Source organism: Rhineura floridana, chromosome 3, assembly GCF_030035675.1.
Source record: "Rhineura floridana isolate rRhiFlo1 chromosome 3, rRhiFlo1.hap2, whole genome shotgun sequence".
Lineage (NCBI taxonomy): Eukaryota > Metazoa > Chordata > Lepidosauria > Squamata > Rhineuridae > Rhineura > Rhineura floridana.
In genome coordinates this window covers 220,044,641-220,068,190 of record NC_084482.1, presented here as the reverse complement: position 1 = coordinate 220,068,190, position 23,550 = coordinate 220,044,641, and the positions used below count along the sequence as shown (strand labels likewise).

The 23,550-nt window shown below is 45.0% G+C and overlaps 2 protein-coding genes across 3 annotated transcripts in view; one reads left to right on the top strand and one right to left on the bottom strand.

Moving 5' to 3' along the window:
- LOC133381680 (major histocompatibility complex class I-related gene protein-like) overlaps nucleotides 1-5,449 on the bottom strand; it is a 34,332-nt gene extending 28,883 nt beyond the window's left edge. Inside the window, exon 1 of one of the 2 annotated variants that reach the window (XM_061621057.1) lies at nucleotides 5,440-5,449. The gene's annotated coding sequence lies outside the window, so the exon portion shown is untranslated. Of the gene's footprint in view, nucleotides 1-4,939; nucleotides 4,971-5,439 lie in introns of those variants that run through there. The other variant, XM_061621058.1, reaches the window with a different exon arrangement.
- Nucleotides 3,371-22,731, top strand: LOC133379010 (patr class I histocompatibility antigen, B-2 alpha chain-like). Its single transcript, XM_061613622.1, has 4 exons — nucleotides 3,371-3,412; nucleotides 17,307-17,582; nucleotides 18,849-19,133; nucleotides 22,622-22,731. The coding sequence occupies exons 1-4, from the start codon at nucleotides 3,403-3,405 to the stop codon at nucleotides 22,729-22,731; spliced, it is 681 nt and encodes a 226-aa protein (XP_061469606.1). The 5' UTR covers nucleotides 3,371-3,402.
- Nucleotides 22,732-23,550: the final 819 nt, after the last annotated feature.

Genomic DNA, 23,550 nt, shown 5'->3' with positions numbered 1-23,550 from the left:
AGCTGACGCCGAGGGAGAAAAACTATTTGTCAGTCCAGAAGGAGTGCCTAGCGGTCGTGTGGGGACTGAACAAGTTGCGCCCATACGTGTGGGGACGAAGATTCACAGTGACTACGGATCATCGGGCCTTGTTATGGTTGCAGACTATGAAAAACCATAACACTATGCTGCAGAGGTGGTCCTGGGCCCTACAGGACTATCAGGTGGACTTCCAGTTCATAAAAGGCAAGGACAATGTACTGGCCGATGGACTTTCCAGGCAAGTGGACGTGACCAGACAGAGGAACAAAGAAAGACATTTTCCCCATAGAGACTTTTATTTGTTAATGCGACGTATAAATCCTGGAACAGGAATAATACTCTGCTGTTGTTTAAGGGGGGAGAAATGTGATGTTCCTATATTAATGTATATATGGTAAGTGTTGTTGTTTTAGAAGATACATGGTAAGTGGAGTGAAAGAGGAGGGGAGTGAATGGGCAGTAGAATGCGAGATGATTGGCTGAGTGTTTAAAATGGCTGACAGTATAAAAGGAAGAGTGAGAGTGGAATCGGGGGGGGGGAGAAGAGAACTGAGTGGATTGCTTGGTGGGGTTTTAGAGAGTTGTTTGCCAGGAGGGAGGTGGAGTTCGGATTAGTATTGAGTAAAACCATATGCTTATGTGCCTTAAGAAGAAATCTTGTTAATCTTGTTAGCTTTGTTATCTTTAATAAATACTTAATTTGGTTTACCAAAGGCCTGATCCTTGGCTGGGGTTTCACAGACCAGAAGGGAGGGTAAGGTAATGACCAAGGCTGAAGGGGAACTGTAACAAATGGTGGCAGCGGTGAAGAGAATAACAATACCAGTATTCAGAGTCTCTGGGAATACTAGTTTTGGGACGTTACTGGTGGTTGCCTAGCAGGGGGATCTGTTGAGATCTGTGCTAGAGCGGATAGGTAAACCATAAGAGAGTGCGGTCCGGACTGGTGGAGTCCCTGGTGGTGCCTAGAGACAGGCAGTAACCACGAGCAGGTAGGAACCTGACAGGGAGAGCCAGGGAAGGACGCATCACACGGTCATCAGGAGTTTTGGAGTGCGTTGTCATCAGTATGCTGATGACACGCAGTTCTACTTCTCCTTTACATCTTCTTCGGGTGAGGCAGTTGACGTGCTGAACCGTTGCCTGGCTGCGACAATGGACCGGATGAGAACTAACAAACTGAGACTCAATCCTGACAAGACTGAGATGCTGTTGGTGGATGGTTTCTCTGATCGGATGGTGGATATATACCAAGTCCTGGATGGGGTTACACTCCCCCTAAAGGAACAGGTGCATAGTCTGGGAGTCATCTTAGACTCTTCCCTCACACTTGAGGCTCATGTAGCCTCGGTGGCACGGAATGCGTTCTACCAACTTCGGTTGGTAGCCCAGCTACATCCCTATCTGAGTAAGGAGGACCTCTCATCAGTGGTACATGCTATGGTAACCTCGCGTCTGGACTACTGCAATGCGCTTTACGTAGGGCTACCTTTGAAGACGATTCGGAAGCTACAGCTAGTGCAAAATGCGGCGGCCAGACTGCTAACAAGAACTAAGCGGTCTGAGCATATAACACCTGTGCTAGCCCGTTTGCACTGGCTTCCAATATGCTTCCGGGCCAGATTCAAAGTGTTGGTACTTACCTATAAAGCCTTATATGGCGCGGGACCACGATATCTGTCGGAACGCCTCTCCCGATATGAACCGGAACGTACACTACGGTCTACTACGAAGGCCCTCCTCCGGGTTCTGACTGATAGGGAAGCCCGGAGAGTGGTGACAAGATCTAGGGCCTTCTCAGTGGTGGCCCCCGAACTATGGAATGGTCTCCTCGAGGAGGTGCGCCTGGCGCCGACACTATCATCTTTTCGGTGCCAGGTTAAAACCTTTCTCTTCTCTGAGGCATTTTAATTCCTGTTAATTCTAAATTATTATATTTTGATTTTAGACTGTACAGTTTTGTGTACAGTTTTGTGTTATTTTTATTGTATTTTTAATGTTCACCGCCCAGAGAGCTGTTGCTAGTCGGGCGGTATATAAGCTTAAATAAATAAATAAATAAATGAAATAAATGGGGAGGGGAGATGAAACTAAAACCTGTGGAATTGTTGCAACAAGAGCTGTTAAACAGAATGTAAATAGTCCTTCATCAAATTAAAATCATAAACTGGCAATCATAGGGCTGTTAAAAAATTAGATGTTACAGGAAAAGATTTACTTCATCTGTCTTTTCCTGAACCCCTTTCCAAATTCTTCTGCCACCAACTTACATTGTTGCTGTTCAGTCATCGCACATGGAAATGCACTTCAGAAGAGTGAGATGTTGTTTTATTAAGCAGTCTGAGCTCATGTGTATTAAAATCAATGTTGCTTCCAGCATAGACAGGAAGACTCTAGTTTTATTCCCCAAGCGAAGAAGGAAGAGGGGAGGAGAAAGGGAGAGGAAAGGGGAAGGAGGGAAAAGGCAGGTCTGATCATTTGTATGCTTATTGAGTTGAATCGGATATACTCCTATGCAATCATGATTAGGATAGGTAAAACTGACCAGGCTGGGCCTGCCAACCAAGACGTCTTCTGTATCTTTCACAGTTGGGCAGGGGGAAGGCAGAATTCTACCTTGTGGTTTTTCCCATTACAATGTTGCAAAAACACCTGCACTTGGCTGACTTTCTCTTCTCCTAAAGATACAGGATCAGTCTCAGGCCCTGAACCTGGCAACCCTACCTCCCACCCAAATTTAAAACAAAGCAGTCCCTGGCCACATCTACACCAGGCCTCTATTACACTTTGGACAATCATTATTTATTTATCTATTTATTTAGTGTATTTATATACCGCCCCATAGTGGAAGATCTCTGGGCGGTTTACAATAACTAAAAACATTAAAAACAAATATACAAATTTAAAAACACATCTTTTAAAAACAATTTAAAACAATTTATGACGGCTTCTCTCTCTAAGCCATGGCTCAAAGCCAATCATGGCTTCTCTCAAAGAATCCTGGGATGTGTAGTTAGTGGAGGGTTCTGAGAGTTGCTAGGACACGCCCTGTTCCTCTCACAGACTTTCAATCAGAGTGGCTGACTGTTAACCATTCTCTCAGGGGAATAGGAGTCTCCTTTCAGCACCCTGCACAAACTACACTTCCCAGGATTCTCTGGGGGAAGCCATGAGTGTCTCAAGTGAAATCAAGTCTGGTGTGGGTGTGGCCCTCTGATTAGCCAAGCCTGGCAGCTGTGAGGCTTTTAGAACACTGACAGTTGGTCCTTACTGAGCATGCCCCGCATTATCATAGGCTTCCAGACAAAATGTCTTAAATTAATTAAAGATCAGCCAGGCATTTTTTTTAACTTTTAAACTGCAGTAGATGAAGGTCAGAGTATGGGGCAAGGTCAGTATTAGGATTACAGGTACTCTGTGAACATGGCTGATTTTTAATGAATTTCAACAGATTATGAGAACTCGCAGAAAAAAAGTCCAAAAGGGCTCTGAGGTTTCTCTCTCTCTTTTTACACTTTGAACCCTCGATTCTCTCTGACTGTTTTGTGTATCGCCATGAAAATTAGAAGTTTGTTAAGCAAGCGTTTTTGAGTTCAGAACTATACGTTTTGTAAGGTTTTGTTTTGAAATGAGCTTATGGGAAGCCTCAGAATGGCACGGGGGGATATTTTCCATTTAACATTGCGGAATGTGAAAAATCCTCGCTGACTATAGTATACAGCCACTCCCGTGGCTGTATAATATGGAATTGCGCTGTAAGGAGAAGTAGCAGTAGTAGCCTAACTTTAGGCTACTTGTATACTTTTCCCCCGCCCCATATAAAACAAACCGCTTTAAGAGATGATACAACACCTTTCCCCTTATCTCCACACCTTCAAAATAAAAAGTACGTTTATGAAGTGAGGGTGGGGATATTTAGGGTAGGGGAGAAAGCTGCATCACCCACCCTCTCACTAAACCCCCATCTCTACCATGCAGCAAGGAGGGGGATGGGTGAAGGCCAGCCTGGGGGGCGGGAAAGACCAGGACAACTATTGACTATGCTGTGTGTGTGAGGCGATGAGGGGCAGTAGGCGGGCGGGTGGCCAGCCGAGCGGCAGGGCACACAACTCTCTCCTTCTCCCTCACACACCTCAGCCAGCTTGAGTGCTGTGATGCCCTTCCCTGGCTCTCCCTGTCAGGTTCCTACCTGCTCGTGGTAACTGCCTGTCACTAGGCACCACCAGGGACTCCATCAGTCCGGACTGTCCCTTTTTATGGTTTCTCTCCTCGCTCTAGCACAGATCTCAACAGATCCCCCTGCTAGGCAGCACCACCAGTCACGTCCTATAACCAGTATTTCCAGAGACTCTACCTGAGTCTCTCTATCAGGTTACCTCTGTGACTGACTGCTCAAGCTGTCCCACTCCCTTTGTATCAATGCAGATAATTCTGGTTTGCTCTGAATACTTGTGGTGTTATATTCTCCCCTTCACCGCTGCCACCATTTGTTACAGTTTCCCTTCAGCCTTGGTCATTACCTTACCCTCCCTTCTGGTCTGTGAAACCCCAGCCAAGGATCAGGCCTTTGGTAAACCAAATATATTTATTAAATAACAAAGATAACAAGATTTCTTCATAAAGGCACTTAAGCATATGGTCACATCTATTCCTGAGGTACTGGTCTTAGTATTAATCTGAACTCCACACTCTCCACCCAATCTCCTCTCAAAAACCCACCAAAACAACCCACTTCACGCTCACCGTCCACCCTCTCAAACAACTCACTAACGTCCACCCAGATTTAACTGTCATCCTTCCATTTATACTCTCAGCCATTCTCAACCCTCAGCCAATCATCCAGCATTCTACTGCCCATTTACTCCCCCCTCCTCTTTCATTCCACTTACCATGTATCTCCTATACAAACAGCACTTACCATATATACACTAATACATGAACATCACAAGCGCCTCATTGGAGGAAGCCGCTGGAGGGGAGGGTTGCGAAGACGGTCCATGGGAGTGAGGAGAAAAGCCGTTCATGGCATGCCGACCCGCCTGCCTGCCTGCCTCCCTCCGAGGAGGAGTTGGCTGCTCTCCAACGCTGACCCGGACTCTTTTGAACTACGTCTCCCATCAGCCCCAGCCAGCACCATGCTGGCTGGGGCTGATGGGAGTTGTAGTTCAAAAAAGTAACTTTTCCAAGCTCTGCCGGGCCGGAGCGCTTCTCGGCTCCTTTGCCGGACAACGGCGCCCTGCCCCGCGATGGGGCGGGCGGTTCTGGGTGTCGCCCCCCTCATGGTGTCACCCAGGTGCTGTGTGCACTGCCTGGACCCCCGTAGTGACGCCACTGCTCTGCCCGCTTGACCCAGGGGTGGGCGGCTGCAGGGGACCCTCTCCCTCCTCCTCCTCCTCCCCCCCCTGCCGGAGCACTCACCTCAGCCACCCCGACGACCCACCGCCACTGCAAAGCCCTGCCCCGCTCGCACTACACCTCAGCATGCTCGCACAGCCATCCAATGCAATTGCCGCTTGCGGGTGGGGAGTGACTCCTGCGCAGGAGCCTCCCTGGGATTGGCTGAAAAGGGAAAGTTATTTCCATACTAAACTCTTTTGGCGGGAGAGTATAGTCACCTATAGCTGACTATATACCATATAGCTGAGCAATATACCATATATGGGAAATAATAAATAAGGGTATAAGGTAACTTAAAACTGAGGAGTGGGAGATGTAAACAGGGGAGGAGTTTCATGTGACATGATTAGGCGTCTCGGATAGGCTGTGAACCCTGTAGTACTCTGTCCAATGAGGAGGCAGGGGAGGGAACCATAGCGTCGAGCTAGGGAATAAAAGTCTGTACCAATGTCATGTTGGGTGTGTCTGCCTTCTGGTAGGCACCCGTCCTTGCAAGAATGAAATAAAGCTTTGAAAACTGCTTCACAATTGTCTCTGTTGTGAGTTTTCCCTGAAAGACCTTTTTGGGGGTCTCATAGGGTTTTTTTCCCTTAAGGAAAACCACGTTTCTTACAGCAGTATTCAGACAGAGGTGGTTTACTATTGCCTTCCTCTGAGTCTGAGAGGCAGTGACTGGCCCAAGGTCACCCAGGGAGCTTCATGGCTGTGTGGGGATTCCAACCCTGGTCTGCCAGGTCACAGTTCAACACCTTTAGGGAACATTTAATCTAGCTTACTTGCTTCTGGCAAGAAGGGTTTACGTGTTTTCAGGCCAGGCCATTATTGGAAGAAAGAAGCTTAGTGTTGCAGAGACGTTAGATGGGAGCACAGATAGATGCCCCTGAAGGCAGCAACTGTAAACATGCTTATTAAGGAACTAAGCCCCATAGAACTCAATAGGACTTACTTCTGAGTAGATATGGTTGCAGCCATGTTAAACAAATTAAACCAGAACTATCACTAGAAGCTAAAATGATGAAACTGAGGTTATCATACTTTGGGCACGTAATGAGAAGACATGATTCACTAGAAAAGACAGTAATGCTGGGAAAAACAGAAGGGAGTAGAAAAAGAGGAAGGCCAAACAAGAGATGGATTGATTCCATCAAGGAAGCCACAGACCTGAACTTACAAGATCTGAACAGGGTGGTTCATGACAGATGCTCTTGGAGGTTGCTGATTCATAGGGTCGCCATAAGTCGTAATCGACTTGAAGGCACATAACAACAACATAGAAGGTAAAATTCATTGCCTCTGGCCAGTGGCCATGTTCACTACTGGGACATGGCCCTCAGAAGACTGCCCAGAAAGGAATGCGGCCCTTGGGCTCAGATTGGCTCTACGGTGAGGATGGGGGAACCTGTGTTCCTCCAGATGTTGCTGGACCCCAAACTCCCATCGCCCTCAATTATCTGTAGGCCTGATGAGAGTTGTGAGCTGACTGTAGTTATTACAGAACTGATGCACAGCCAAGCACATTTACAACCTGGCAAAGGAGATACAGTGATGAAAGCCGTGTCTGGAGGTGTGGTGTTTTTTTTTTGTCTCTGTGTGCAATTTACATCACGATGCAGCCACACAACCTTCTCGGGAGGTTTAATAGCTAAGAATGCAAAATAGGCTGCAAAATAGAACATTTTAGCACCTGTCTGCACACTAACAAAAAAAAAAAAAAGGCAGTATTCCTCAACATGTTCCTCACAGGCAAATTAAGGACAGTGTTTGTTGTTTAAAATCAGGACAGCAGAGTGCACACAATGCCACATTCACACCACACATTTAATTCACTATTAAACTGCTACATCACACAATAATTTGCATTAATTAACTTATTTTGTAGAACCCAAACTTTCTTGTAGACCTGTAGGAGTTTCATAGGCACTAATGCAGGGGCCTAGTGGGAAATCCAGCCCTGTACACAAGTATGTCACAATGCTGCTGGAGGAGCCCTGTTGGATCAGAGTAAAGGCCCTTCATATGATAAGCTATGTGGCTCTGTGTACCATTTGCTGGGAATCACAAGTGGGGACAGTGCTGCTGCACTCGGGTCCTGCTTGTGGGCTTCCCACAGGCATCTAGGTGGTCACTGTGCAAACCTGAATGGGCCTTTGGCTGATCCAGCAGGGCTGTCCTTATGTTCTTCAAACCCAGCATCCAACCCAGGCCAGTCAAACACATCCTTTTTTTTTTTTTTTTTTTCAATAATTTTTATTCAGATTTTCATAAAACATACAAAACAAAATCATAAAACATTCAAAGACAAAAAACAAAATCAAAAATAGTTAAACAAAAAGAAAAAAAGAAAAAAAAAAAACAAAAATAAAAAATAAAGAGTAAAATATTGACTTCCCATTTGTCAAAGATCAAATCAGTTATAAGTCTATAATATATAACAATCCTGTCTCTTAAGTCATATTATAAAATCACTTTCCTCCAATAGTTATCTTACTTAATCATCAAATCTCATAAACATTACTTCACTCTTTCCACAAAAAGTCAAAGAGAGGTTTCAATTCTTTAAGAAATATATCTATCAATTTTTTTTCCAGATAAGCATATCGATTAATCCATCTCATTACTAATTATGATAATCTTATTGTCATAACCATAGTCAAAATAAACATTTCAATTAATCCAACACATCAGAATCTGTTAGGTTCAGTAATTTCAGTAGCCATCGTTCTATTATCTCTATTAGTTCCATTTTCCATCTTCCATCTTCAGTAGTCTTGTTAAGTCCAGTAATTTCAATATCCAATCTTCCATTATCAGTATTCCATAATAATCTTGCTGTCAAAGCCATAGTCATATAGTAAGAGTCTGATGGGAATTACCTCTATCCCAAATATTTTCTTGCCATCCATTCTGAATAGGTTGCTGAAATACTGCTGTAAAATCATATCTCTGTTCTTTTTTTCAAAATACACTGGGTCATCTCTTAAAAGTTTTTCCATTGTCACATGGCTGCAGTTAATTCCATAAATTTTCTCTATATTGGGCTCCATCACATCATTCCAGTCCAGAAGATAATCCATGCCATTGATAACTTTATCTCTAAAATCTTCATTAATTTCTTCAGAGATAACATTGAGTTCCAAACAATAGATTTTATTTCTAAAGTCCATAGACTCCAAATCTTGTTCCTGTTCCACGTTTGTTCCAATCTCCGGGATCTCCTCTCTCACAGGGACCCCTATTCCAGTCTCCAGGGTCTCCTCTCTCACAGGGACCCCTGTTCCAATCTCCGGGGTCTCCTCTCTCACAGGTACCCCTTCCAGGGTCACCTCTCTCACAGGGACCCTTATATCTTTAATCTCCTGCTTCATTTTACTCAATTCAATTTTCGTTATCTCAATCTCATCCATTATTTTCTGAAACATAGTTATTTCCAGATTCTCAGCCACTTTCTTAATTGCCATTTTAAAAGAAAAATATAGGAAAACCACTTCTTATTTCAGCAACAATTGGGTTAATACTCCAAACTTGGTGACATCACAGTATAAACAGAGCAGACAGCCTTATCTCTCCAATAGTTAAGTAAACAAAATGCAGTTCCCAGGATCGAAACAATTAATGGCAATCGTCAAGAAACAGATTCGTCAAAATAAAATAGACCAAAAAGAGAGTAGTCTCAAAACAGTATAATATTTTTCAAAATAAAAATCTGGAATAGAAATCCCTCTTCTGTGTATATCTTTAGAATGCAAATCCAGGACAGCTTTTTGCAACAAAAACAGAGATAAGCTATTAATTAGTGCGTAGCAGAGAGAAGTTACGGCTCCCCAGTGAGATGTCAAAAACCGATCAATCTGGCAAATCTCTTTTAAACAGCAACAATTTAAGTCAAGTAAAAGAAAAATATAGAAAGAAGGGTGCTTGCCTGTTAGTGCGTTCTCTCTTAGAAGATAAGATGAACGTTCGCTTTAACAGATAGAGCTTGCTGTTGAAAATCCGTCCCACCTTCGTCGGCTGGACCTCGTCCCATAAATTAATGAGATCTGGTCGTCCCAACAAAAATAGGCTTTGAGGTTAATCTCTTCGTTTCTCCCTACCCGGGAGAAGTTTAATCAGTCAAAAAAAAAAGAAAAAACTGACTGATATATCTGAATAAGCTTCTTTTGAGGCAGGAGCCCGTCTCAAAAGCAGGCACAGGCTAAGTCACCCTTCCCGGAAGTCACGCCAGTCAAACACATCCTGTAAGCTCACAACCAGACAGCAAGGCGATAGACCAGGGATTTGCAAACTCACCACCACCACTACTTGAACATTACTGAGGGTCTTGGCAGACCACTTAATTTATTTATTTATTTAATGACTTTTTTGCCTGCTGAAGCAATTGAATGGCTTTTAATTGCATCAAGATGAAACGTCTTATAAAAGATTATACAAAATAAGAATAATCTTTTATAATGCTTGGGAAAATAGCAGGGAGTAGAAAAAGAGGAAGGCCAAACAAGACATGGATTGATTCCATAAAGGAAGCCATATGATTCCATAAAGGCATACCTACCAAGATCCTGCTGTGCGTGCTTCTTGGATGTTCTGGACCTCGTCCTGGCTATCTACAGCAAGATAAAGGTGGAGGGACAGGCACATCAGCTCTGAGAATTGTTCAGCCCACAGCAGCCCCCCCTCTCTCTGAGGTTATGCAGCCCATTGCTCTCTCTGCCCCCCCCTGAGGTTCTTCAGCCCTCTCCCTGAGGTTCTTCAGCCCCTCTCTGAGGGTTATGCAGCCCTCTCCCTGGGGTTCCTCAGCCCATCTCCCTGAGGTTCTCCCCTTCCTGATTCTCCTTTTGGTAAACTAATTAGAAGTGAAAGAAAAGGAGAGGGATGAATGTCAACATCATCAGAAAAGGTATATTATCATAGATAGTTCTCTCTCTCTCTCTCTCTCTCTCTCTCTCCCCCCCCTCCTATATATGTCTACTCATTCAAAAGTACATCCCATTGAGTTAACTAGCACTTTCTCCCAGGTGTGTGTTGGACTGCAGCATAAATGCATTGCCCTTGAGGACAACTTAGAAACTTCAACTGATCCATAATGCATTGGCAATGGCCAGGTTACTGGCTAGGGATCCATTTAGAGCATATATAACCCATTTTAAAATGACTACACCAGTTGCCAGTTTCTGTGCTCACATTGTGTATAAAGCCTTAAATGGCTTAGGCTCCAAATATCTGAAAGACCACCTCCTTCCCTTTGGGGTGTTAAGATCAGCAGTGAGGACCCTCTTGAGTGTGGGGAATGGCAGTCTGGGGAAGGGTTGTCTCTGAGGCAGCCCCTAAATTGTGGGATTTCCTCCCCTGAGAGGTTCGTCTAGCATGATCATTGTATAGCTTTCACTATATGCTGAAAAAGCACCTCTTTACCCTGTCCTTTGAGCAGTAGTGTAGTGGCAAATTCAGATATACAGGGTCCCTTTATGTTTATGTTTGTCACAGCCCTCCTCCTCCTTTTTTTTTCTGCTTGGTTGAGAATGAGGTCCTTGTTAATGTGTTATCCCACACCAACAGATGATGAAAAAGAAGAGAGTTAGCTACTGAGAAGAGTCTTCTCAGTGGCTGACTCATCTCTTTTTACTCTGATTGGCTAGTATGATGCTGGAGACAGAGGCACCATGCTGGGACCCTGCTACCAAAAAAGTAAGGGGTGTAAGACTCCCTGAGACCTTGCAAAACTACACTCCTGTCTTTGCTGATATATATGTTTGTGTGTGTGTGTGTGTGTGTGTGTATACCCACACTGTGGGTTATAGAACTAACTATAACTTTTATATATATATAACTAATCACAGTATTATTCTTATTGCAAATTGTTTTAACGGATATTAATATTGTATTTTTAGATTGTTATAACACACCTTAGGGCCTTATGGTGAAGGTACATCTTAACATTAGAAAAGAGCAAATACAGCAGTCTTCCGCTCTTGTCCCGTTCCATAATGAGGCACTTAGACCTTTACAAGGTTGAAGGTTTTAAGCTAAATATCATGTTTCTGCCTGAGTAAACATTCGCCATCTAGAATTCAAGCAGACCAATGAAAGTATGAACATGAATAGTCTGTATTTAATAGGTCTTTTCCCCCAAAAAAGCAGTACAATGGGTATATCAAGCAGGCTGCCACAGTAAAGGACAATTTAAAATGATATCTCAGCTATTTCAGTCACAAAAATCTCTCTCTCTCTCTCTCTCTCTCTCTCTCTCTCTCTCTCGGACGGCCTACCAGGCCTCCTGCCCCAGAACCAATTCCGCTCTTTTCCACGACTCCCCAAGGCCTATCTACCAACAAGCCTGCCTCTAACCGGAGAGCTATTGCTAGTCGGGCAGTATATAAGTTTTAAAAATAAATAAATAAATAACCTCAGATGAAGGCTGCTCCTACTGCTCTGCAATGGTGGCACTTTCTGTCTCTCTGGTAGTCCCTCCCTCAATCACAAAGGGCAGGAAGCCGTCCAGCCACAGCCATCATGCATGTGTGTGTCAATCACGCATGCGTGCCTGATGGAGACACTGAAAAGCCGGAGATCAACGGCTTCAAACAAACTCTAGTCGGAGGCCGAAGTTGGCCCCTTTTTGCCGGAGACTCCGGCAGAAAACCGGAGACCTGGCAACCCTAGTCCATATCTATATTTTGGTTTCACATAATGTTTCTAGTAGTATGTTAAAAGAATGCCTATATTGCATTTTCATAGTGTAAACCTTGAGATGCAGACCTCTACCAAAGTAACCTGAGTGTTGTTCTTAGTTTATGACCCCCCTTGTAAATGGGGCCTCATTTAGGCTATCTATCTTTCGTTTCCCTGGTAACTGGGTGCTTATCTCAAGGTCGTAGAAAACTATGCAAGCCTGTCTCTAAGAAGGCAAGATGTTCTTTGCTTTTTTGTTATCCTGTAAGCACCCCTCTTTCTATATCTAAGATATTACTTTGTCTAAGTAGTTTTTTTTTTGTTTCTCTATGACGTCTGGTCCCCATTTCTGTAACCATTGGGGGAACTATATAATCTGCTGCATTTTAATAAACGGGGTTCCCATTTCTGAAAAGTTGCATGCTGGCAGGTCTTGGGACTCCTTTGCAAAGGTAAACATTGTGTGTGCGTGTTATTTCTTGGTCTCTGACAATAGGCTTTTGCTCTCAACTCTGCACCTTCCCGGGTGTATGCGAGCTGAGTAGACAGTGACAGCTTGCGTTGTTGGGTTTGGACCTAACAGCCACCTACTGAGTCACCCGCTTTCCCTGCAGAAATGCCCAGATTCAGTCTCTGGCTTCTCCTGCTGAAATGAGCAGAGGCAGCCAGGTGGGGAAACACAAGGGAAGGGGATGCCTTTACGCTGGGACAGGCAAGAATCCAAGAAAGCAGCATTTTTCATATGGAGATTTTGGGACTTTGTGCAATCTTGTGCATTTCAGTCTGCCAGGTGTATGCATAGCCCTGGACCAGCGACATCTGCCAGCGCTGCAATGGCATCCCAAGTTGGGTGGGGGGAGGGAAATGGCCACAACCCAGGTTTGATGGGTTGGGTAGTTTGGGGAATAGGAACTACCGAAAACACTGAAATGCAACTAGTTGGCAGAGACATATTCTGGATTCTCCATCATAACCAACAGCACAGTCCTAACCATGTCTGCTCAGAAGTCAGTCACGTTGAACTCAATGGAGCTGACTTCCAGTGCAGTTCGGATTGCAGCCCAAGTGAATGAATGCAGCCAGTTCCAGAAAAGAGAGCTATTTTTATTCAGGCTAGTATACATTGACACAAAATATCACTACAATTCCTTCCTTGTGTGTGGTTTCACCACTGCGATTCTGTCCTTTCTGCTTTGCTTCTTTTCCAGCTTTCTCTTCCAGACCTGCAGGAGCCTTCCATCTCCCTCACCAGGCCCGGCGCCAAAGGGCGGCTGGGTCGGGCCCTGGCTAGGGGCCTCTGGCTAGAGTGGGGGAGAAGTAGCACACCCCTTCCACCATCACCCTCTATTCATGCTTGGGGAACACGTACTGCCTCCACACCACAGATGCTCCCAAATTTGAATTTGGATATTATTTCCCACACCTTGGACTTCTTTTATCATACATTCTTTAACTTATATCATTTTATGCATGTATATCTTAGAAAATAAATGCCTGTTCGTACTTATCATCATTTCATGTTTTGTAACTTCTTTCAAGGTGTCTGATTTTAAGTACTTTAGTTTACAAAAACTTTATTTAATTTTTTAAAAATGTGTATCAGGTGGCATTCAACTACCCTGTTCTGCTACCAGGAGCCAGTGCAAGGGCTGCAGGTAGCGCAATATGGCTTCCTCCCTTTCCTCCCCCCATCTGTGCTAGAGGGACAGAAGAACCCCCTCCCCAGTTCAGTGCATAGAGGGAAGAGAGAGGAAGCAAGAAATGCTTGTGCTGATGGAGTATTCCTCTTAGCACTATGTTCAATGCAAGCCATTATTTATTTCAGTTTGCCTGTCATTTTTCCATATAAATATGCCCGAACTGGCTCACAGCCAAAAAAAATGCAAATCAATCCATCATTTTAAAAACACTCAAACACTAGATCATTTCAAAACATATGACAATACAAAAAATTCCTTTTGATAACAAACATTTTATACTAAATTAAAATATTATAAACTACCATTAAACATCTCAATCAATATAAAATATATAAGCATTTCCAGTAGAATTACAGATTGACAATAATAAAATCAGCTTAATTTTAAAAAGCTGTGCAGACAGCTTAATTTATAAAACAACCTCTTAAGTTGTTTATATAAAGTTGTATAAAATATTTATATGAAAATGCCAATACAGTCAACAGACTTATTAATCGGTTTCCACCCATATCTGAAAGCAATGTACACAAGGCAATAAAAACGGTGAAACAGATTAAAACAATACAGAAAATATCAGCAGATTAAAATAAATCAATACCAAGGAGTCTCCAAGGAGTGCTTTAACTTGGATTCCTGCATTGAGCAGGGGGTTGGACTTGATGGCCTTACAGATCCCTTCCAGCTCTCATGGCAGAGACCTATTCTTCCAGCTGGGAAGACTTTGCAGAACAAAAATGTCTTCAGTTGCTTCAGAAAAGTACAGTGAGTAGGTGCCTGTTGTACCTTGATAGGGATGCTGTGCCACAGAACAGGGGCCACCACCATAAAAGCCCTGCTCCGAGTCACTGTAGAGGGGGCTTCTGAGATCTTTGGAACATGCAGGAGAAGCTCTCCTGCAGACTGTGGTTTATATCCAGGGATAACCATATACCACTAGTTTTCTCCATTCCACCAGGTCTCCGTTATGCTCACTATATCAATGCTCTTCTCTAAGACCAAGCACTCCAGTTCTCCCATCTTGGTTCGGAGGCTCCTAGCATTAGCGTACAGGCACTTGTAAGCAGTGTCTCTCTTCAAGTGTCTTTGGCACTTGTGGTTAGGCCTGTGGTAATTTTGCTCTTCTGAATTTATATCCTGTGCCCCTGCTCTCACAATGCCTACTTCTAGGCCTACCCCTTTTAAAATTTCATCATTTCTTTGGTTTTTATCCCAGGGGGGAGGTTTATTCCGAACCGGACCTTTCTCAGCTCCTGTCGGGTTTCCCCCCTCAGTCAGTTTAAAAGCTGCTCTGCTACCTTTTTAATTTTAAGTGCCAGCAGTCTGGTTCCATTCTGGTTCAAGTGGAGCCCGGATTTCTCTCCCTGGTCGTGGTGGGCCCCATTGTTCAACTCAGCAGCCTCGGAGTCAGCGGCAGCCGCCCCTCCGGCATCTGCAAGAGCTTTAGAAACGGCCTTTACTGTTGTCACATCTAATTCGCCTTTTCCGCATTTCATATCCACCCCTCCGACCTCGCTGCTTAAAGACCTCCCCACATCCGCTGTGTAGATATTCCTCACAACGCCATAAAAATGGCCTTTGAAGATGGTGTAGGACTCGTTGATATTCGAAACGCAGGAAGTTTGCGATATTTAATGCGGGGGGGCTGTGTGCTACCAAGCCCCCCAACCCTTCCACCTGAGGGGTTACTCCTCTCTGATCTGCGGTTCCTGTTTATTTTCCTGGGTTGTTTCTCTGCCCAGACTGAGGAACGCTGCACCTCTTCGATTTGAGCTACTTCTGAGGAAGGGTTCTGTGGAACCCTAAACCTTGCATACTCGGGCAAAGGCACTTTTCGTTAACCTAAAGGGTTAAGCTGTTCTGACAGCAAACGAGATAACTTTTTTACTCAGGCAAAACAGAACAGAAAAGGGGGTTAAAAGCTATAAACCAGTATCTGCTCTCTAGAATATCCATATGGGGCTGGTCGCACATTCTCAAAGGATTTTTTTGGGGGGGGAGGTCAAAGCTGAGGCAGGGTGGTTTACAACCACCCTGCAATGCAGTCCATTGTTGTTATCGTAGGCTGCAAATGCACAGTAAGAATTGCCTTAGATATTAATAACTCTAAATGCTTTTACTTACTTATTCTTAATATTAATGACTTGCTGGTTTGTTGTATGCTGCCCTGGGCTCCTTTGGGAGGAAGGATGAAATAGGAATGTAATAAATAATCATAGAGTTGTAGAGTTGGAAGGGGTCTACAAGGCCATCTAGTCCAACCCCCTGCTCAATGCAGGAAATCAAATTAAAGCATCCCTGACAGGTGGATATCCTGCTGCCTCTTGAAGGCCTCCAGTGTTGGAGAGCCCGCCACCTCTGTAGGTCATTGGTTCCATTGTTGTACCGCTCTGACAGTTTTCCTGATGTTCAGTCGAAATCTGGCTTTTTGCAACTTGAGCCCATTGTTCCATGTCCTGCACTCTGGGATGTTCGAGAAGAGATCCTGGCCCTCCTCTTCGTGGCAACCTTTCAAGTACTTGGAGTGCTATCATATAATATCTCCCCTCAGTCTTCCAGGCTAAACATGCCCAGTTCTTTCAGTCTCTCCTCATAGTGCCTTGTTTCCAGTCCCCTGATTATCTGCATTGCCCCCCTCTGAACCTGTTCCAGTTCATCTGCATCTTTCTTAAAGTGTGATGTTCAGAAGTGGAGGCAGTACTCAAGGTGAGGCCTAACCAGTGCCAATAGAGGGGAACCAATACTTCCCAAGATTTGGAAACGACTGCTAATGCAGCCTAACATAGCATTTGCCTTTTTTGCAGCCACATCACACTGTTGGCTCATGTTCAGCTTGTGATCAACAACAACCCCAAGATCCTTCTTGCATGTCGTATTGCTGAACCAAGTATCTATCCCCCATCTTATAACTGCATTTGGTTTCTTTTTCCTAAGTGTAGAACTTTGCATTTATCCCTGTTGAATTGCATTCTGTGGTTTTCAGCCCAATGCTCTAGCCTCTCAAGTTCCCTTTGCATTTTGTTCCTGTCTTCCAAGGTATTAGCTTGGATATTATTATCAATAAAATAATAATGGCATAGAAGCACCGTGAGGAAAATGGGGCTGCCGAGAGGGTGGGTAGTCCACAGCTTCTTTGGGGAGAGGTGTGTAAAGCGTGGCTCCTTCTGCAGGCGGCGGTTCCATCTTGAATGGGGAACCAAATTCTGCTGCTTGGGAGGGGGAAAGAGAGAAGGAGAGAGAGGCAGGCAGACAGATCCCCTCTTGTCTGCAAGGAGCACAAAGCAACTGGAAGAAAGTTCCCAAACTGTCCATATTAGGGTTTTGGGGCCTGGGGCAACCCAGACTTCTTTTTTGACAGAACTTATCAGGAGCTGCTGAGGGTGGGTTGATCTCATATCAGGGCAAAGGACTCTCTTTCTGCTTCTGTGGAGGTGCAGGATGCTGTTACACAGAGAGTTCCTAGGCTCGTTTGGGGTGTGCCCATGTGCCCCTCTAACTCTGCCCCCCCTTTTTTTTCCCTTATAGGTTCCTCATCTCATTCCATGGATGGCATGTACAGTGCATTGTGGGAGCCCAGCCAAGGACTGGTCCAGTTCAGTGGGGTAACGTATGTGGATGGCCAGCTCGCTACTTACTACGACAGCCAGACGAGGCGGGCCCAGCCTCGCATCTCATGGATGAAGAATGTGGAGAAGTACTATCCTCAGTTCTGGGATATAAACACTTGGAGATTTCAGAGCAGCGAGCAGAGGTTCAGAAGGGACCTGCAGAATCTGCAAAAACACTACAACCAGACCAGAGGTGAGCAATGGGCAGGGCAGGAACGTGTTCCCCTCCCCACATCCTCATCCTAGGGGCATAATGTTTCTAATTGGACAAATTGGGGGTAGAGACTTCCAACATAACATTCACCGTGTTCCGCATTTGCTTCCAAGAATGTTTAGCATGAGGATTAGCGTAAGAAGGCCCTCTTGCTTTTCTGCATTTCCAGCATAAATCAGAAGCGTTCTAAATCATTAATATTATCACCAGAGTTTGGTGCTGTTCTGATACCATCTGAAACCATTTTCATGCGATTCGGAAGCCACAATATATTAAGTCCCCCCATAAATAAGTCAGTTCTTCCTTTTTAAAGCTTCCTTTTGTGAGGCTGTTACAATTATTATTATTATTTTATTTCCTTTAGATGCTGCTTAAATGCTGAATTGCTTCTAAGCAGTTTATCACTATAATATCAACTATAAACCCCACATATAATTAAAATACAGCATGTTGGCAACCCTAGGTCTACACTGACTGGGACTCAGTGTTCCCAGCCCTGCGTGAGGATGCTGAGGATCGAGCTTCCTGCACGCAAGAGGAGCAATTATAAGCATCGGAGACCCTGGAGTGAAGAACAAGCTTTGGTCCTCCTTGCAAAGTGAACTCCCCTTTAGAGAGATCTGAACCCAGGTCTGGCAGATGCAACAATGCCAGTTGCTGCTGACTGAGGCACAATTTCAGCGCAACAAGATGCTGGAGGAGCCTGGGGGCCCCTAAGCCTCTCTTTCTGGCCCTCAGGACTCTCCCTGCTCCCCTACTTCATATCCCCCTTGAGTATGTCCGTCTGGCTGGAATGTGCCCTTGAAACTCTGATAATGTCTCTCTTCTAAATACCCATTTGTGGGTGTACAGGAAGTACAAAGATAAAATTGGAGTTTGTGGCTCCGCCCACTTCCACCTCTGCCCCACCCGTCTCTGGCTTGTGGCCATGGAAGGTTGCCCCGAAGAGAATGTGGCCCTCAGGCTGAAAGGGGCTACCTGTATGATATTGACAGCTGGCCTTCCTCCCATCAGCATCTGGGGTGGGGGAGGGTGTTCGTCAGGTGGTCTCCCATCCAGGCAATGACCAGACCCACATTTGCAACATCAGGCCCTGCTTTAGGATTTCCAGCCTCCAACCTGGATGTTGGGATTCGTTAGCTGCAGAGGCTCCCTTCCTAACATTAAAGGGGAGCACCCACCCTGCCAGCCACTGGAAAAGTGCTCATATTATGCATTTGAATGCCAACATTGCCATTTTTACAGACCCTCCAACGGTGAAAGTTACTCTCATGGCAGGTCATGATGGGCTGGAAACTCTCATCTGCCAGGCCTACGGCGTCTACCCCAAGGAGATCGACACCACCTGGAGGAAGGACAGGGAGGTCTTGGAGCAGGAGACTTTCCGCAGGGATGTGGCACCCAACTCAGACAGGACGTACTACGCCTGGCTCAGCATCCAGATAGACCCTGAGGACAAGGACCACTACTGGTGCCACGTGGAGCATGATGGTCTTCTGGAGCCTCTAGACATGGCTTTCAGGGAGCCTGGTGAGAGGCTGGGGGGGAGGGAGGGCTGGCTGGCTAGCTGGGAGAGTGGCATGCATGTGGCAGTTCTTCAGGGAGAATTTTCATCCAGGGAGGAAAGAGAGACTCCAGGAAGAGACCCTGCAGCAGCAGCAGCAGCATCGGTTACAGTGAGGACACCCAGGAGGAAACTGTTCGTGTTTTAGCATGCAAAGCAGGCGAAAAGTTGGAGGAGGGGGACGCCAAAACTATTGGGGTGGGAAATGTTACTTCTGGAAGGGACAGCAGATTCCCTTTACGGCGCCCCAGTTTATTGCTGTGGTAAGAGTATACCAGAAAATATTTTGTAAAAGTTGTACGAGCAGTTAATCAACAGAATGAAAAATACACCTGAACGCAAAGAAAATCAATGTTTGAGGGTCATTCAAGGCCTTTTTATGTATTTCAAGCTCCACTACAGGCCTGCGATACCAGGATCTGGAGATCCTTCTTTAAGAGAATACTCTGTGGTATTTGGGCCAGTGCAGAGCAGGCCCTGCTTTGCCCTGTCATCTCATTCCTTCGGCCATGGAAAGAGTCACGCCCCCTCCCCAAGCTCCAGGTCTACCCACTGAGAAACATGGTATGTCTCTGGTCAGAGAGGCTACATCTTCCTCCAGAGAAAGACTGGAGTTGTGTACATGCCATGCATTTGAAACACTTTCTCCGCCACACAAAAAAGAGTCCTGAGAACTTTAGTTTACCCTTCACAGACCTATCGTTTCCAGCACCCTTAAAAAATTACAGTTCCCAAGATTATTGGGGAGGAACATGTTTTACATGTATAATGGATATGTAGCCTCAGTCTTTGGAGACTGCAGGTCTCTCCTTTGAGAAAAGCCATGGGTTTGAGTGAAGCCAGTCATAGAATCATAGCATTGTAGAGTTGGAAGGGGCCTATGACACCATTGAGTCCAACCCCTGCTCAATGCAGGAATCCAAATTAAAGAATTCCCAACAGATGACTGACCAGCTATCTCTTGAATGACCCCAGTGTTGGAGAGCCCACCACCTCTCGAGGTCATTGATTGCATTGTCAGACCCCTCTAACAGTTAGGAAGTTTTTCCTGATGTGCACTTGAAATCTAGCTTCCTGCAGCATGAGCCCATTATTCGATGTCCTGCACTCTCAGATGATAGAGAAGAGATCCTGGCCCTCCTCTATGTGACAACCTTTCAAGTACTTGAGGACTGCTATCATATCTCCCTTCAATCTTCAGTTCCCAAGGCTAAAGATGCCCAGTTCTTTCAGTCTTTCCTCATGGGGCTTTGCTTCCATTCCCCTCATCATCCTTGTTGCCCTCCTCTGAACCCATTCCAGTTTGCCTGCATCCTTCTTAAAGTGTGGTGTCCAGAACTGGACGTAGTAATCAAGATGAGTCCTAACCAGTGACGAATAGAGGGGAACAAATTCTTGACATGATTTGTAAACTATACTTCTGTTAATGCTGCCTAAAATAGCATTTGCCTTTTTTGCAGCCAGCTTGTGATCAGCTTGTGATCAACTACAATCCCAAGATCCTTCTCGTATGTAGACTTGCTGAGCCAAGTATCTCCCATCTTATAACTCTGCAGTTGGTTTATTTTTCCTAGGTGTAGAACTTTGCACATATCCCGCTTAAATTTCATGCCGTTGTTTTCAGTCCAATGTTCCAGCTTATCAAGATCCCTTTAAATTTTGTTTCTGTCTTCCAGGATATTAGCTATCCCTCCCAATATAGTATCATTTGCAAATTTCATAAGCATTTTGAGCACCTCCTTATCCACGTCATTAATAAAAATGTTGAATAGCACTAGCTTTGGGGCAAGCCCTATGGAACCCTGCTCATTACTGCCCCCCCCAGTTTGAAAAGGAATCATTGATAAGCACTCTTTGAGTACGATTCTGTAACCAACTGTGAATCCACCTGATAGTTGTTCCATTCAGCCCACATTTAGCTAATTTGCTAATCAGAATATGATGGGGCACTTTGTCAAAAGCTTTGCTGAAGTCGAGATATATTATGTGCACAGCATTCCCACAGTCTACCTCTGTACTCGATCAAAAAATGAGGTACTCCATCAAAAAATGAGATAAGATTAGTCTGGCAGGATTTGTTCTTGATAAATCCATGTTGGCTTCTAGTAATCACTGCATTGTTTTCAAGGTGCTTACAGACTGACTGCTTTATAATCTGCTCCATAATTTTCCCAGAGATCGATGTCAGATTGACTGGTCTGTACTTCCCAGGTTCCTCCTTTTCCCCCTTTATGAAGATAGGGGCAACATTAGCCCTTCTCCAATCATCTGACATTTCACCAGTCCTCCACGATTTCATAAAGATAATAGACAGTGGTTCTGAGAGATCTTCAGCTATGTACCTGAAGGAAGCAATTTGTTGCTTTTTGCATCTCTCGCTAACCTCAGCTCATTCTCAGCTTTAGCCTTCCTGATGCCATCCCTGCAATTCTGTGCTATCTGCCTGTACTCTTACTTTGTGGCCTGGTCTTCCTTCCACTTCCTGTATGTGTCCTTTTTTGTTTTCAGGTCATCTCTAAGCTTTCTGTGAAGCCGCATTGGCTTCTTCTGCTGTCTTCCTCCTTTTTTCCTTGATGGGATTGTTTGCCATTATGCCTTTAGAATTTCCTTTTTTAGAAACTCCCACCCGTCTTGGTCGCCTTTTCTAGTTAGGGTCGCCTGCCACAGAACCTTACTCACCATTGTTATGAGTTTGTTAAAATGGGCTTTCCTGAAGTCCAGGGTACGTGTATGGCAACTCTCAGCTTTTGCTTCTTTTAAAATCAGTCCTCCACTTCTGCTTGGTTGTAGGTGGTGTGAGTGTCTGGGTGGGAGGTACAGACGTCTTCTAATGTAGCAATTCTTGTGGGGCTTGAGATGTTGTATGTTCTTGTTTTTATTTTCTTTCTTTCACTCTTTATATCAATACAGTACTGTAAATGAATAATAATCACGAAAGGACATGAATATCATTAAGATCAATGACAACAAGTGTCTGCAGGGAGCCAGGGTCTCCAAGCAGCGAGCAGAGTGTTCCCTGAATGTCTGGTGATGTCATTTGGTGTGAGAGGCCGAGTCTTTATGATGTCACTGAGTAGAGTTGAGTTGGAGTTCCAATTGACTTGCTTTGAGTGTTGTGAGTGCTTTAAGTGAAGGTAGCGTGAGCTGTGTGTGTGTGTGTAGATGGGTGGTGAGGGGTGGTTAAGCCATTAAAGACCTGAAGGAGAATTAATCCTGGTGGAGGCATGCGTGGTAGGAAGAGGGAGGTCCCTATCCACAAAAAAGCCTTCCCCCATGGGAAGAGACAACCCTCCTCCTCACTCTCTCTCTCTCTAGGGGCCTCTTTACTCTGTTATGGGGTGTCTGTTCTGGTTATCCACCTGATTTTCTCAAAGATGCACAGCAGCCTTCTTTATAAAAGGGGAATATTCATTGTAGGTTCCTAGTAATCATTTTACTCTTTCCCATATTTCAGCCTTAAAGAGATCCCATCTGAGGAGCATCTTCGGGGCTGTGGCTGCTCTCCTGATAGTGCCGGTAGTGTTATTGGGGATCATTGTGTACATCAGGAAGTATAAACTGTGAACACATTGGGGAGGGGGGGAGATCACACTATTGTAGGATGTACCAGGGATTTGCTGAGTGGTGTCCCCCCCCCCAAAAAATCTGGAGGTATCTACAAACTCCTCTCCTGGATGTGCCCAGGAGCACTATTTGAATGGCATTTTTGTACCAAGACTAAAGGGATGTAGAAAGTGATGGTAGGTGCATCCCCACAAAGACTCCCTTCCTGCAAGATAAGCTTCCCAGTTTTTCTTTTTTAATTGGGTTGTGTGGTCCTTGGAGGTCATTTCCTCTTCCAATGCTCTGCTTGTGCCTCAGCAGGAAAATGGCAACCCGGTGGCCACTCAAACTTCAGGTGAGTGACCACCTTTTGGAAATGGGTTCTCCTGCACAGCACAGCTTTTGGATGTGGGCTGCGGGGGGCTGTGCCCAGGGCTTAGACCGGCCCTGAAGCTGCTGCAGAGGGCTTGTGCCAACTCGCTCTTCCCACCCGACATGTTCTGGGAAAGGGGAGTCTCTGCAGCACATGCAGCCAGCCTGCTCCTCATGTCTGTGCAGAGACTCCTGTAGCCCAAACCATAAATGCACAGGACCCAGGCTGGGATGGGTTCTGAGAAGCAGCACTGGGGAGGCGAAGGGAGAGGAGAGAGAGATCTTGCTGTAGGATGACTCTATTTCATATTTTTCAGTGTCATGTATTTCGGTTTTTGTACTTCGTGAACTGCTTGGAAACCTGTTCTGAGCATGTTAAAAGTTAACAAATAAGAATGGTGACTGGCTGCTTTCACCATATGTAGGCCGCATTTAGTGGGTCGGGAAGGGAGATCTCTGCATTGTGCC

Bases quoted from the DNA above. Each gene is read 5' to 3' on its own strand.
- LOC133379010 (XM_061613622.1), top strand. The intron at 17,583-18,848 runs GTGAGCAATGGG...CCATTTTTACAG, and splicing joins ACACTACAACCAGACCAGAG to ACCCTCCAACGGTGAAAGTT. The intron at 19,134-22,621 runs GTGAGAGGCTGG...CCCATATTTCAG, and splicing joins CATGGCTTTCAGGGAGCCTG to CCTTAAAGAGATCCCATCTG.